Below are 16,925 nucleotides of genomic sequence, written 5' to 3'. Positions count from 1 at the left end.
TACTCCTGACGATCCCAGTGAATACCCAGTGGCACCTCATAAAATTAGGCCAGGTGATCGACCAGCATGATGAGGAATGCAGTCTGAAAACTGTTCTCCTCGAAATCTCCACAAAATGATACGTCCATCACGGTAAGGGACACAAAATAGGGGCCCGTCTGAAAGACGATTCGGAGACACCAACGATCGCCGTGCTGAATCCTTGGTGCTCGAGAGGTCGACGCACTGTCCCTAATGATATTTGTATTGCTGCAAATAAGCCCATTTCTTGACTCAAGGTACGTGATGCAGAGGATCATGTCCTCTCGGGTGCTAGTCACATGGGACTGCTGGCAACCAGCATTAATCCATCGATTCCATATTCTCAAGACGGTTGTAGCATCCAGACCGACATGAGCAGCAATATCACGAAAAGATGCACTGTGGTCTAGGTAGGCCCGCCCTGCCACTATAGAATTCCAATATGTGCTGGTACACATTTCTCCTTCTTACAGGGGATACAAAGTTATCGTATCAGAAATAACAAATAAGAAATACACTTTCTGGACGAGAAATCCACTATGCGATAAAAAAGAAGCGCCGCTCAGAATGATGTCACATTTAAACATAATGTTATGGCAGAGCTATAAAAGCTATAGAAAAAAAAATTATTGAAAATTTTCCCACTAGATGGCAATATAAGAATCAAAAACAATAAATGGGTTCGACTACAAATGATAAATGAATCGAAATACGACGGCTATGGTGTGAGCTGCACTGCACATTTAACCAACCGTACTGTGCAATGTCCATGCCTGCACAAGTTTGGCAGTCACCAGTTGTGACACCATAGTAAGCTCATACCACATCGGATGGGAAAAACCGGTTTTCAATTCTCCTGAACACAAACATCGTATAAAAAGCAACAACGAATTCGGTTTTTAACTGCCGTCAGATTGGCGCAAGTCATGTTGAATATGATGTCTACCGTTTTCTGCCACAATTTGACAGCGAGAAATAGTATGTACCACTAAAGATGATAGTGTCTCAGGGGCAACGTCTAGAATGCTTTGCGAAATGAGCGCCTTCAGTTCACTATCCTTGGAATCGGAGTCCTTTGCACAGCGTCCTCCAGTTAACACCTCATCCAGAAGTCACACAGATCACGTGATGTAGACGGCGAGGCTGCAAGGAATTGAAGGCTGCCAGTTCTAGCATTCCCAAAATTCCTCTAAGGCAGTTTCTTCACTGACTGTGCAATTTGCGGAGTAATACCATAGTGCATAAAAATGATCCTACCCACAAATCCACTCTGCTGACTGGGTGGAATGACACTGGTGCACAAAAAACCTATCCCCTCAAAAATATACGGCCCGACGAAACGATGCTGTCAACTCGCATCACACAGTTACCTCTGTAGAATGAAGCGGTACCGACTAATATGCAAGCGGATTTTCCGTTGTCCATATTCCGCAATTCTGTGTGCTGATATATCCTTAGAGATGTAAATACACGTCATCTGTCCACAGAATGTTCCACAGTCACTCATTGTCCACTTGCATTCCAGCAACTAATTCTAGACCAAACGTTTGTTTTACTGACCGATCAAAACGAACCAGTTCTGGTATTTTGTGTGGATGGAGCTGCAGGACGTTTTGTAGAATCTTTTGCATCGTGCTCACAGGCATTTCGAAAATTTAGGCAATTCCTTGTGCGCTGCATGTACAAACGACCGCTAGACCCGATCCCTACTGCAGTGCTGCGGCCGCATCTTAAACTACCGTTTCGAATTTCGTAATCATATGCTCCAGACCCTTGGTAGACAGCGGACCAACGCCTTTTTTCATACCCTTGAGCTTTTGTAGAGCTACTGGCTCACTGTCACCATACTTGCAATACAACTTTACTAGCAGCTTGCGATCCTGGTTTGATACAGTTATGCTGAGCGTCTCAGACCCAAACTGAGGAACAACCGTGTACTCTGCGACTTTTATTTTCAATATTCTGCCGTTTACAGCGCCATCTCATGTCTTGTTTCCAAAGCGTTTCCCCCATCCGCGATAGTATTCTGCTCAAATTTGACGTCATTCTGAGGAGTTGCCCTTTTTTAATTTTCTAAAGCCTTTTGATTCTGGAGTTCTAATTATAATCACTCTGTAGTACAGTTCATGACAAATCGAAGTTTTGCCGGTGTAGCCGAGCGGCTCTAGGCGCTTCAGTCTGCAACCGCGCTACCGCTACGGTCGCAGGTTCGAATCCTGCCTCGAGCATGGATGTGTGTGATGTCCTTAGGTTAGTTAGGTTTAGGTAGTTCTAAGTTATAGTGGACTGATGACCTCAGATGTTGAGTCCTATAGTGCTCAGCGCCATTTGAACCATTTGAACCAAATCGAAGTTTTTTGCATGCTGCCTTCGTGGAGCTGCAGTTTTAATGGTTAGGAGTGTATCGGAGTACTTGTTATGTTACCGTGTACACTTTACAAAACAATCTGTGTGTGTTTTTTTGTGTCTATAGAGGATCTGCAGTACACACACAACAGGAGTAACGAAAGTGACGTTTTTCCTAGTGGTACTCTCAGGCATTTTGCTATGTGAATATGTCGTTCTTGGTTGCCTGATTTCTCTGTCTTTCACCATTAACAGTACCAACGTAGGGGCCGCATGACAATGTTCTACCTACACTCAAACAAGCCGTCTGCAGTTAACAACTGTCCTTGAAAGTTATATTCAGAGTTTGTGAGAAAAGTTGACAATGCATACAAGGAGTGAGTCAAGAACATTTTTCACTCAAGCGACACAGATTTGTATATCTGGATACTGCACAATTCGACCAGCCGACCAAATGGAGACCCACAATGAGGCGCTTTTCAAACGCTGCCAGGTGCTGATAACGATGTCTCATACGAGTACGCAGCATCTCCGTGTCCTACACAGTGATCACTCAACATCCGGTGCTGTTCACGGCTCTTGTATAACCTGCCAGACCTGATAGCAGTACTAAACACGAACAACACTGATGCACCCAGGTGGCCGTTCTACCTGTCACAGAGAATTGTAACTCCAGTCATTTACATGCTCGCCGACTGTGTGTACGTGTACGAGGTTACGTTGACATCCGACCACGTCTTCTGGGTGCTTCACATTTTTGTCAGGTGGTGTATTATTACAGACGATATCTATAGCCTTTTTTAATCTCATTTACTTCTATATTGTTCGTTGAATTAGTTCGCGGTGGACGTCAGATGACACCCGATCAGGTTTTTCGTTGATCCGTTCACTCATTTTTTTTTAAATTATTACTACAGAGGGTAGCTAAACCCTCTGACCGAACACGCTGAGCTACCGTGCCGGCGAGCCTTAGAAGTTCCAATACTTAGATCACTGAGTCTCCTTTAACATTGTGCAAACACGACGAGCAAAAGCTGTTCTTTCTTTAATTCAACAATAAGAAGTTCAGCATCTGCAAGGAGAAAAGTATTTCTTCTTTCAAAAACTTTCGTCCGCTAAAGTCAATATTGCATATAAAGTAAAGCAGGATACTTTTCTCTTACTTACTAATTACACAACTGATTTACCCCCATCGCGCAAACGAGAGACGGGGCGCGGTACTTAAGATGGTAGTTTTCTTTCCTTTTTTGTGTGAAGCGTAGTATTAATATGCCGAAAAGAGTCACACGGAGGAAAATTACTTATTTTAAGAAAATAAGATTCTAACTTAATTCGGGAAACACTGGGCGCTAATCAAAATGGTTCAAATGGCTCTGAGCACTATGGGACTCAACTTCTTGGGTCATTAGTCCCCTAGAACTTAGAACTAGTTAAACCTAACTAACCTAAGGACATAACAAACATCCATGCCCGAGGCAGGATTCGAACCTGCGACCGTAGCGGTCTTGCGGTTCCAGACTGCAGCGCCGTTAACCGCACGGCCACTTCGGCCGGCTGGACGCTAATCGTGAATCTTTCCTTCTGATATAGGTTTTTCCTAATTTCCTCATACAATCGAATGTCGGATGATTTGTTCAGTATAACCTTCTCCGAAATCGTTCGTAATTCCTACTAACTGACCAACGCTCCGCCCGTACCGACACAGATGTCTAAGGGATGTTAAACAATAATCCAAGAGTCTATTGAGGACTGGTCCTTCGGTAAAAGTGTACAGCAACGGTACGTTAGCAACCGCACATATTCAAATCTCTTTTTACATTCGAACACCTCGTTGAGAATAAAAGGCTATTGTATTCTAAACGCAGGGTACAAATGTCAAATCGTTGGTGCAAATGAGAATGTCTCGATGGAGGCTCTCTACAGAACGAAGCACTCGAATCTGCACCGTTTGCAGATGTGACTATTTAGGGTACAAAGAAGCTTCCGTAAGTCTATGGCTGGATAGGGCCAATACAGAAATCCAACTACATCTGACAGCGTTGAACGTATGGAAGCTGTGAGGCAAGCTGCGAATACAAAAAAGTCTCAAATTATTGTTTACGCTGTGTGGACTTGAATAACTGAAACTTGTAACGGGACAGCCTCCTCTAACATTACTTTTCCTCGACAGTAGTTGTCGATATCAGTATTATTTTTCGACTTTTGGACAGGTCAGTGTTATTTCAGCTGCTTTCCTGAAAACTTTCATATACACTCCTGGAAATTGAAATAAGAACACCGTGAATTCATTGTCCCAGGAAGGGGAAACTTTATTGACACATTCCTGGGGTCAGATACATCACATGATCACACTGACAGAACCACAGGCACATAGACACAGGCAACAGAGCATGCACAATGTCGGCACTAGTACAGTGTATATCCACCTTTCGCAGCAATGCAGGCTGCTATTCTCCCATGGAGACGATCGTAGAGATGCTGGATGTAGTCCTGTGGAACGGCTTGCCATGCCATTTCCACCTGGCGCCTCAGTTGGACCAGCGTTCGTGCTGGACGTGCAGACCGCGTGAGACGACGCTTCATCCAGTCCCAAACATGCTCAATGGGGGACAGATCCGGAGATCTTGCTGGCCAGGGTAGTTGACTTACACCTTCTAGAGCACGTTGGGTGGCACGGGATACATGCGGACGTGCATTGTCCTGTTGGAACAGCAAGTTCCCTTGCCGGTCTAGGAATGGTAGAACGATGGGTTCGATGACGGTTTGGATGTACCGTGCACTATTCAGTGTCCCCTCGACGATCACCAGTAGTGTACGGCCAGTGTAGGAGATCGCTCCCCACACCATGATGCCGGGTGTTGGCCCTGTGTGCCTCGGTCGTATGCAGTCCTGATTGTGGCGCTCACCTGCACGGCGCCAAACACGCATACGACCATCATTGGCACCAAGGCAGAAGCGACTCTCATCGCTGAAGACGACACGTCTCCATTCGTCCCTCCATTCACGCCTGTCGCGACACCACTGGAGGCGGGCTGCACGATGTTGGGGCATGAGCGGAAGACGGCCTAACGGTGTGCGGGACCGTAGCCCAGCTTCATGGAGACGGTTGCGAATGGTCCTCGCCGATACCCCAGGAGCAACAGTGTCCCTAATTTGCTGGGAAGTGGCGGTGCGGTCCCCTACGGCACTGCGCAGGATCCTACGGTCTTGGCGTGCATCCGTGCGTCGCTGCGGTCCGGTCCCAGGTCGACGGGCACGTGCACCTTCCGCCGACCACTGGCGACAACATCGATGTACTGTGGAGACCTCACGCCCCACGTGTTGAGCAATTCGGCGGTACGTCCACCCGGCCTCCCGCATGCCCACTATACGCCCTCGCTCAAAGTCCGTCAACTGCACATACGGTTCACGTCCACGCTGTCGCGGCATGCTACCAGTGTTAAAGACTGCGATGGAGCTCCGTATGCCACGGCAAACTGGCTGACACTGACGGCGGCGTTGCACAAATGCTGCGCAGCTAGCGCCATTCGACGGCCAACACCGCGGTTCCTGGTGTGTCCGCTGTGCCGTGCGTGTGATCATTGCTTGTACAGCCCTCTCGCAGTGTCCGGAGCAAGTATGGTGGGTCTGACACACCGGTGTCAATGTGTTCTTTTTTCCATTTCCAGGAGTGTAATTTTATATACAGAATGCTATATTTCAAGCTAAAATTTATGAAAAGGAATTACTTTATTTTGGATGTTATAATCGATAAATATTAGATTTGAATGTACAGTTAAAATTGGTTTTTAGAAACATTTGAAATTACGAATTATTTTGCACACTTAAAATTTCAATTTTTAACTATGCAATCTAGTACTGTTTACTATGTTTATTTCTAGATTCATTTATGAAATAATAATCGAAATTAACAGAAATTCATTTGTCATGAAAAATTGTAATCCCTTTGGATTATGGTTATTATCGCAGAGCGAAGTAGTAGTAAGCATGCCCCTGATTTGTTCGGACGTATTTTTGTATTTTGGGCGAACAATGTAATTTCGGCTTTGTTCATATGAAAATTCAAAAGACTGTATGATATACTAAAATGTGACAAAATATATTAACCTAACAACAAAAATTCTGCAACACTAATCTTAAAATTTATTTAGATGAATTCAACCACGAGGACCTAAAATGTGAGAATTCCAGCTTCAAGAATCAGACCCGTAGAAGGGAAGAACTGGAGCCAACTCTACACGAAAAGGTAAGTATACTAGAAAGTGTGTTGTATTCTTCGCTCCTCTCAAATTTTTCATACAAGACTTTGCTTATTGTGGACAATAACTGGGGAGATTTCAAACTCAGTAAGAAAGAAAAGCAAGTTTAAGGGGACCTGGATACCATGAGGGCTCAAAAAATGGATATTTTGTTTTTTATTTAATAAATTTATTCTGTGATTTTTCCTGATTCTAAAAATATATACTTTATAATTTTCGTTTTAAATGCCTTTTTAAAGCAGACGCTGCGAGTGTTTTTTAAATGCCTCGCTGTCACACTACTGTCAAACACAAGGCCTTGCCTAATTGTCTTTTTATTTAATTTTGGCGCCGATATTTCCATAGCAACTCGTTTGTGTAATATTGTTGAACAACTTATCGACTGTACTGCGAGCAGAAATTTTTCATCATCATTCTTTCGTTCAGTACAGGTAGTTTACTTCAGTTTACTTATGTTCGTGTAGTGAACTTTTTGTTGCGACTGTTTTAGGCGTATTTTAATGAATTTGTGTCACAAAACGCCAAGAGTTAAGAAGTTAAATTGCAGTTCAGGATGTTCACAGCAATCAACACAAACGTGTTATCGGGATCCATGGTGCAGGTACAATAGGTGTATAGCAATGGACGAAAACACACCCAAGTACCCCCATGGCATTTGTCTGTGGTGAAAGAGGACTCGTCTAGTAAGGCAGAGAGTGCGTTAATGGCAGAGTGATTGTAGGAGACTCTGGGCGACACCGCCATGCTATATTGTAGGTACGTTCGTGTATATTTTTTGAAGAGAATAGAATGAATTGATGAAAAAGACGAAATAACGTTTTAAGCACTGCAAGAGAATAAAAAAAGTGTGAAACTCCAAGACTGAAAAGATGGCGTATTTAGGAGTTGGACCCTTGCCAAAATTTATGCAGTGGAACACAGTGCAACATGCAGTCTAATGAAAATTTATACCAAGCCTGGGATTGAAACCTGAGTTCCTGCTCACTAGGCAGTTGCTTCAAGTACTTGCTAACTCCGGCACAGCGGTTTTGCATAGCTGCCTGGACTGCTTTACCACGCCTCCTTTCTCAGTCCAAATTCCCATTCACTCCTCAGCCTACTTGGTGTTCCCCCTAAACTCGAACAACATTGCAGAGGCTCTCCAAGTATATTTGAACAGAATTTTAGCATCAAATGAAGCTGGAGTTCCTGCCTGAAATTCAGGCATAGGTGCTTTAATTTAATGAAACCCTATGGTTCCAGAGACATTTTCAAGTCTGAAACATCGATGATGCATATATGCAAAATGAAGTGAGGAATGAAAATTTGTACCAAGGACCCCTCGTTTTGTTCGATGCTGAGGTGCTATTCCAATACAGCTGAAGAGCCTCTGTGATCCTGTTCGAGTTTGTGGGAAATACCAAGTGGGCTGAAGTGTGAATGGGAATTTGGATTGAGGAGGGAGGCATGCAAGGATAGACCATGCAGTTGTGCAATGCCACTGCGCCAGGGTGACGTACTGGCTAGTGCATCTGCCTAGTGAGCAGGAGACCAGAGTTCGTATCCCGGCCTTGCTACAAATTTTCATTCGTCGCTTCAGTGTATATATATATATATATATATATATATATATATATATATATATATATATATATATATATATATATATCATAGATGTTTGAGACTTAAAAAAGTCTCTGGAACCATATATTTTCATTGGAATGTGTGAAATTAGGGATATGTGGACTATGTTTTTTCAGGCCCAGACTGTTAACAATCGATTCTAGAGGCCAATTTAAGAGCTGCTTTGAGAGATTTCTCACATTCATCTCGTCGAATGCTGGTGCTGGGTTAACCCAAAAAGGCAAAAAATGAAGCTTGCAAAACACACTGGTTTAACTTTTATTGCGCCAGTCAGTATTAAGAAACACAGATACGAAAATAATGTATCAGTCCATTAACATGATCAAATGTCAAGTTTGTTACAGTTTCCTCTTCCCTCAAGTTGAGAAATATTTTTTATGGCTTTATTTGTGTTGATATCTAACAGCATTTAATCATTTACTAAAAATAAGGTCCGCCTGTTATGTAGAAGACTGTTTTTTCATGTGACTCAGACATCTTTCAGCACCTCTGCGTCCTCATCATCACTGGTTTTCTTATTCAAATCTATGAAATGTGAACTTATTGTAAGTGACAACTAACCTACGAAAATTAGGCCTAAAGAACGGTTTTTATTTGTTTTTGTCTATATCTTAATTTTACATTGTTCGCTTATTATTATATACTGGTAGCTTGTCATCTGTAACCAAACGATGTTGATGCGAAATTTCGTTGGCGATTTAACACATAATTTTATGTTTAGATGTAATATTTTCGTATCACGATATCTCGCTCGTATATTTACTTTATTTACGTTTTACTTTGACAGATCTTTTTTCTTTTTAATTCTCATGAGTTACTGAGACGCATACGCAAATACTACACACGTTTTGCAGAATTTTGTTTGTAACGAATAGTTTTCACTTGGCCATTGCAAACACGACAAATGCAAGAGTAGCAAGACCAAATGGTACCGGGGGAGGTGGCGCAGCGGTTAGCACACTGGACTCGCATTCGGCAGGATGACGGTTCAATCCCACGTCCGGCCATCCTGATTTAGGTTTTCCATGATTTCCCTAAATCGCTCCAGGCAAATGCTGGGATGGTTCCTTTGAAAGGGCACGGCCGACTTCCTTCCCCGTCATTCCCTAATCCGATGAGACCGATGACCTCGCAGTTTGGTCTCTTCCCCCAAACAACTGAACCCTACAGAAATTCCCTCTTGGGTTCAGGAATCATATCCGTAATACTCGTGTGATGATTGAATCTACCGGTAACAAATCTAACAGCCCGCCTCTGAATTGCTTCGATGTCTTCCTATAATCCAACCAGATGGGGATCCCAAACACTTGAGCACTACTCAAGAATGGGTCGTACCAGTATTCTATACGCGGTTACCTTTACAGATGAACCACGTTTACATAAAATTCTCCCAATAAACCGACGTCGACCTTCCCTGCTACCGCCCTCACGTTCTCGTTTCATTTCGTATCAGTTTGCGACGTTACGCCTAGACATTTAATCGCCGTGACTGTGTGAATAAGTACACTTTTAATGCTGTTTCGAGCATTACGGGATTTTTATCCTAATCATCTGCATTACTTGCACTTTTCTACATTTAGAGCCAGCAGCCATTCATCTCACACTCCATCTGAACAATCCTCGGAAGGCCCAGCGCTACCGACCGACTGCCGTGTCATCCTCATCAAATAGGCGTCACTCTATGTAGGTATGGACGCTCTACCGGCCGTTGTCCGATTTCACAATCTGAGCTGCTACTTGTGAATCAAGTAGATCCTCAGTTGGGTCACAGGAACTAAGTGTATCACGCTTGCCAATAGCGCTGGGCAGATTCAGATGGCCACCCATCTAAGTGCTAGTAAACACCGTAGGACCTTAACTTCCTTGATCTAACGGGAACCAGTGTTATGTCTGTGGCGAGGCAGTTGACAGCCATTCATCACACAAAATCAGGAATTTTGTCTACGTCATCTTGTATCCTCCTAAAGTCACTCAACGACAACACCTTCCCGTACATCACAGAATCATCATCAAACAGAATCAGATTGCTGCTGACCCTGTCCGTCAGATCATTTATGTGCCTAGACATTAACAGATGTCCTACCACAGTTCCTTGGGGCACTCCTGACGATATCCTTGTCTCTGATGAACACTCGCCGTCGAGGACGAAGTTCTGGGTGCTATTACTTAAGAAATCTTCAAGCCTCTCACATATCTGGGACCCTATTCCGTATGCTCGTACCTCCATTATCAGATTTCAGTGGGACACCGTGTCAAACTCTTTCAGGAAATGTAGTAATGTGGAAACTCCCAATTGCTCTTCATCCATTGTTCGCAGGCTCTCATGTGAGAGAAGAGCAAGGTGACTTTCACAAGAGTGATGCTTTCTAATCCGTGCTGATCTGTCAACAAAAGCACTTCTGTATGAAGGAAATTAATTATATTCTAACTGAGAATATGTTCAAGAATTCTGCAGCAGACCGATGATAGGGGCAGCAGCATCACTATACTGGAGACATTTGAGCACAAAACGCTCCAGAGACTTATGCACCTCTCATCAAAGTCAGACGACGAAGAATAATTAGTACTTGCAGTTTACAATACACAGTGTACGTCCTTAGCGTTGTTCGTATAAATGAACTGGATATGTCTGCAGATAAGGCACGTGACATGGAATTCGCCGAATATCAGACCAGTTTGGAAAACTGGATTTAAACCAGAATTCTTTAAGAAGACGCCCAGTGCACAGGTTTTATCTGGAAACTCATCAAAAACCTCTCTGTTTTTTCTCATATTTGCACACTCACTACTGAGCCTTGGTGCAGTATTGCTCATGGAGAACTGAACAGCAAGTTCAAAATCACAGGCACAACTTGTGACTATCATATTAGTGTCTGCAAACGCAATCATTTTAAAAAATTGCCGCGCGGGATTAGCAGAGCGGTCTAGTGCGCTGCAGTCATGGACTGTGCGGCTGGTCCCGGCGGAGGTTCGAGTCCTCCCTCGGGCATGGGTGTGTGTTTGTCCTTAGGATAATGTAGGTGAAGTAGTGTGTAAGCTTAGGGACTGATGACCTTAGTAGTTAAGTCCCATAAGATTTCACACGCATTTGAACATTTTGAACATTTAAAAAATCCTAACCTCTTCGTTGAAGGCCGAGTATTAATCTCTCGTCAACACTGAGTTCATTAGAAATAGACGAATAATCAAGAAAAAGATGGACTGATGCGACTGGATCAGGCTAGAGCGCCTATTACGTGACGCGGTCCACTATTTTTAATCTTTTAGCCCCAGGTGTCACATTGAATTGAGTGTTATTGCTCATAACCTCTGAGATTCAACAGTCATGGACAGGTAGCGCCCAGTTCAATCTCTTTATAGTCCAATTGCTCGACAACGTGTCGTCTAAAGTAGTCGACCGAATGCTTTTCCAGAATAGTGGGTCACACAGTTCACAGGTTCCTTCTATTGGAATGAGGAATACGTTCAGCACGGACACATACTTTGTCGCGTAATATAAATGATCGAATGAGTTAATGTTAAACAAGTATCGAGGTCAATCTAATGTTTGGACGTTTCAAACCTTAATTAAAGGAAGAGTGAACATTCTTTACCGATGGTTGAGCGCGATATCCTACAGTTTTGTGACAAAATGTGGGCTGTGTAATGGGCCCCGAAGGTCCAACGATACCGACCGACCACCGAGTCACCCTTGGCCCACAGGCGTCACTAGATGCGGGTATGGAGGAGCATGTCATCAGCACACTGCTCTCCTTGCCGTTGTCAGTTTTTGTGACCGGAGCCGCTACTTCCCAGTCAAGTAGCTCCTCAATTGACCTCACAAGGGCTGAGTGCACTCCGCTTGCCAACAGCGCTCGGCAGGACGGATGGTCACCCATTCAAGTGCTAGCCATTCCCGACAGCGCTTAACTTCGGTGATCTGACGGGAACCGGTGTTACCACTGCACGAAAGTGAAGTTTGTTTGCCCTGGTTGATATTGTCTTCAATGGATTATTCTAATAAAATATGTACCACGATGGCTCTCGCAGGAGAGCTTCTGTAAAGTTTGGAAGGTAGGAGACGGGGTACTGGCAGAAGTAAAGCTGTGAGTACCGGCCGTGAGTCGTGCTTCGGTAGCTCAGTTGGTAGAGCACTTGCCCGCGAAAGGCAAAGGTCCCGAGTTCGAGTCTCGGTCGGGCACACAGTTTTAATCTGCCAGGAAGTTTCATATCAGCGCACACTCCGCTGCAGAGTGAAAATCTCATTCTGGATACACGAGTATTGTTTGTCAGCGAAAGTTCGAAAGTGGAATGCATCATTAATTTTCCACACATGGTTATGTTTAGGCAAGTATCGTTAATCTGGCCGTCATAACGTAAGTAGGCGCTGTCTGCTCAGAGTAGTTGTACAACTGAGCTAACTCAGTAACCAAAACTGTTTTGCATTCTCAGTTTCAATAGGCGCAATTCCATTACAACCGGCCTCCGGGAGTTTAATGAAGACTACTGGAGCAACGACGAAACGGCCGTGGGGAGCGTACGGATCTCGCCTCCAAGATCGCCTGACCTCGCAGTATGTGACTTTCTTTCTTCCTTTTTTTGCTGAGGTTTGCGGAAAACGTTGCCTACACGTCTCTCCGTCCAACAATTTTTGAGTGAAATTTATTTATGAAATCCAACTTAACTTTAACAAGCATACGTGTAATTCTGAAAGCGACATATGTAAACTTCTGCTGACCAGGACTCGAACCTGAGTTTCATGCTTATCATGAGCAGTGATCTTACGACTTACGCTACCCTAGACCCAAAATTACATATGTCACACATTTATCTATTTCTTCTCACAGATTATTTATTCACTTACCCACACTCGCACACCTCGTGATTCCCATGCAGACAATACAGGTAATAGAATCAATTGCAAGAGAAGTCATATACTAGCGATATTTGATGACTAGTTACAGTTTCAAATTTCTGAAGTCTGCACGGGAATTACGAGATGTGCGAGAGTGGCTAAATGAGTTAATAATCTATGAGAAGAAATAGATAGGCATGACATATGGAAATTTGGGTCGGTGCAGGGAGCGTGCTCGGGTAGCGTAAGTTGTAGGGCGACCATTTTCGACAAGCGGGAAATTCGTGTTAGAGTCCTGATTAGGCGCAAATTTTCGTATGTCGCTTTAAGTTGTACATGTGTACCCATTAAGGTGAATTTCAGGAATAAATTTCAATATTTGAAACTGTATATAGACTTTTGAGTAGACTGCGACGCCGCTTAGCAAGAGGGATGAATACAGTAACTTCTGACATTCTCGCAGAAGCTGTAGGGGAGTTTGACTATTATGTGAATGTTTGTTGTACTTCCGGCGGAGGACACATTGCACATTTATTAAAGACAAACCAAAACTTTGATCCTGAGCAGAGCTGTAAAAAGTACCCCAGGTTGTATGTGTGTGTACGTAAGATTTATACTCGTGTAAATTAGGATGGTTCTTTTGAAAATAAAACAGAGCTTTGTAGTCTTATGCGTAAGTTAAAAACTATCCCTAGTTCCTATCTAAATTCATGGAGACGATACAGTCTTCTGAAATCGAAGGAATCTTTTGAAACACTCTTTATTATGGAAAGAATGCCATGTATACCACCCGCCTTTCAAAATTATAGTCATATTTAGCAGTTCATGTGTTTCAGAAAGTGAAGATAAAAAATCAGCTAAGCTATCGCCGGAAAACCACACTTAGGCTGGACAATGTACTAGACCAGCGATGGACTTAACTGGCAGGCGAACTCCGTGTGGGTCTCTTCTCACGCCTGCGTGTCAGAAGTTTTTGTTCTACAGAATACGCTGGACGAGCCTGTCATCATTGATCCAGTGTAGCCGTGAGTTAGCTGTTGAATGTTGTGATTGCCACTTTTCACCACGATATTCCTTCATTTACATTCTGACACACTTATAACTGTACATGTCACTGTTAGCTCATAAATTACCGATGCAGGGAAACTATTGACATACTTACTTTGTAATGCCCATAGTCTGTATTTCTTTAGCTCGTGGAGGAAGATGCGACTGTGCCTTACACAGAGGCTGTTGTTGATTTTGGAATTGGCCAGCGAGAACACTGGTAAATGTTCGAATATGCTGCCCTTCAGCGTTCTAGATTGCACATTATCTTCGTTTGACTCTTCTCTTTCTTCATCTGCGACGGCCAAAAGCGTTTCTGGGCTCACTTCATCTGCGAACACAAATAATTATTTGTTACTCTGCTGTTGAATTTCTATACAGTTTCGATCTGCTAATAACGACAAAAGTGCTAAATACAAGTTGAATATGAGAAAAAATACGACATTAGAGAACTTATTTTGAGCAATCACGAAACAATCACAAAATAAGTCGTCAGCAGGTGGACTAATGATGTGGGATGCAACATAAAATAGTTGGAGGGCAGGGAAGCCTTGTAAGCGTGAAGGAAACGTGAAAACTGACTTACTTGCTCCTGTCAGAGATGTAATTTATTGACATAACAATTTAAACTTACAAATAAGGAATAAATATTATTAAAGGGATAACGACGAGGGAATCATGCAAGAACGACTGTAAAAAAATTGAAATTTGACACAGGCAGCATTATATGTTGGTGGATAGGCCTCTGTATCCTTTATGAAACCATATAGATTAATTGTAGAGTTAAAGGTCATGACTATGAAACTAAAAAACACAGCAGAATTAACGATCACCTTTTTCGAAATCTATTGTCTCCAATATCGACGCATAAGTTTCAACTTTGGCTCAAAGGTGCCTACAACCTTGCTCTGTAATGGTACAAAAGCATGGCGTCCTGTGACGTCACGCTCGGGCTCGGGGACGCTTCAAACAGCAACGTATCGACATATGAAAAAAAAAAAGAAGAGCTCAGAAATTCTCTCGAGGTTCAAGGTGGGTTAATGATGTCACAAAGGCACCAAATTTCAGCAAATTTTCACACGATAGGAAGGTCATCAGACCCTTCTTATCCCTTTCTTTTGACGCCTGTGCGAGGAGGTCAGAAACGTGACTCCCAGCGTTGAAATCACGCGGTTTTCTTGTGGGTGGCTGAGGAAAGCTTTTCAGACAAGCTGCTACTTAAAATCCATACGAAAGGTCGCGGGAGCTGTGAATGAAACCACCCCTTCCCTTGGGGCTTTCATTTTCACACAATTCGCGGTCGAAAGCGACAGTTCGCAGTGTGATGAGCAACAGGACGACGTGCTTCACAACCTTTCACACTGCTGACATCCCCGGATGATGTAGTCCTACTCTAACCTGCAACCTCACTGAACGTGATCCCATCCCTTTGGAGTGCGGTGTGGCTGCAGTTTTTGCTCTGATGTACTGGGTGAAACCACTAGGGACATTCAAAACCGTTCGACGAAATTTGAACACGATCCGAAGCAGCAAAGCTTTCCTGTTCACGCCTTATGTGGCATGATAGCAGAGGCATGTGACACTGACATAAAGCGGTAAAGTATCTCGCTAAGACTAACCAGTTAGGAAACACCGTCGGTGAAACCAGCCCAACTATACTAAGAAATTTAAACATGTAACTGAACAGACAGAACCTGTGATCTTTGTCCGAGGCGCCAGCAGGCAGGCTGCACTGTTGCTCGCGCGCCTGCTAGCACTGTATGTCACGCGGAATCGTGAGCGTGTTGAAAGGGTTGCCTGTAGTACTTCATCACAGGTTGTCTCTGTTCAGGTACGTTTCAGAGTGCTAAACCAAGGCAGCTGGGTTGCACTGAAGGTGTTGCCGAAATGTGGGGGTGGGGGGGGGGGGAGGGGTCTTTAGCGGGCACTTTGCCGTTTTATGTCAATGCCACACCCCTCTGTTATCATGCCACATAAGGCTTGAAAGAGAAAGGCTGACAAAGCATAAGCACGTTTAGCTGCTTCGGATAACATCCATATTTCGTCTAATGGTTTTAAACGGTCCCTAGCGGTTCCACCCTGCACACCTGAGCAAAAATTGCGGTCGCATTGCACTTAAAACCGTCGCGATCACGTTCACTGGTGTCGCTGGCAAACGATGTCCACAGACAAGAGCTGAATCGTCCGGAGGTGTCAGCAGTATCAAAAATGGTCAAGAATGTTGTCCTGTTGCTCATCACACGTCGAACTGTCGTTTTCGACCTCAAAATGTGTGGGAATCAGCGCCCCAGCGGCAGGGGAGATTCATGACGCCGTTTATGCCACTCCATAAATCTTTACGTGTCGATTCTGAGTGGCGGTGTGTCTGAAATCATTTCCTCGGCAACCGACAAGAAAACTGCGTGATTTCAAAGATGGCCGTCTCACGCGTACACACTGTTGTTGGGCAGAGTTGTGGTGAAATATGGTGCTATTGTAACATTTATATATTTGCTATTTTCTTTTAGTCTGTAATCTATGTAAAAGATTAGACCGAATCTTGCACACGAATTGGTATGAATAAAGCACATAATATTTTAATATAATTTCAAATTTGTTAGTAATAACTAAGCATTATGCTATTTAAGGGGGTATAATATGCATAAAATAACTACATTAAAACAAAAAATAATAATAACTAAAAAGGTCTGTTTACTACCATTTGGCAGTCTGGCGCATAGATATCTGTTCATCCGGAATCCAGAAGGCACACGCTACTGATCTACATCTACATACATACTCCGCAATCCACCATA

At 43.5% G+C, this 16,925-nt stretch overlaps 1 protein-coding gene across 1 annotated transcript in view; it reads right to left on the bottom strand.

Moving 5' to 3' along the window:
* The window catches only part of LOC126199031 (nose resistant to fluoxetine protein 6-like), a 323,399-nt gene that overhangs the window by 182,101 nt on the left and 124,373 nt on the right, over window positions 1-16,925 (bottom strand). Inside the window, exon 3 of the mRNA XM_049935732.1 lies at window positions 14,246-14,461. Coding sequence (XP_049791689.1) covers window positions 14,246-14,461 — 216 coding nt within the window. The remainder of the gene's footprint in view (window positions 1-14,245; window positions 14,462-16,925) is intronic.

This window comes from Schistocerca nitens, chromosome 8 (genome assembly GCF_023898315.1).
Source record: "Schistocerca nitens isolate TAMUIC-IGC-003100 chromosome 8, iqSchNite1.1, whole genome shotgun sequence".
In the NCBI taxonomy this organism is placed as follows: Eukaryota; Metazoa; Arthropoda; class Insecta; order Orthoptera; family Acrididae; genus Schistocerca; species Schistocerca nitens.
The sequence above is the reverse complement of the archived record's forward strand: the minus strand, read 5'-3'. Positions and strand labels throughout refer to the sequence as shown.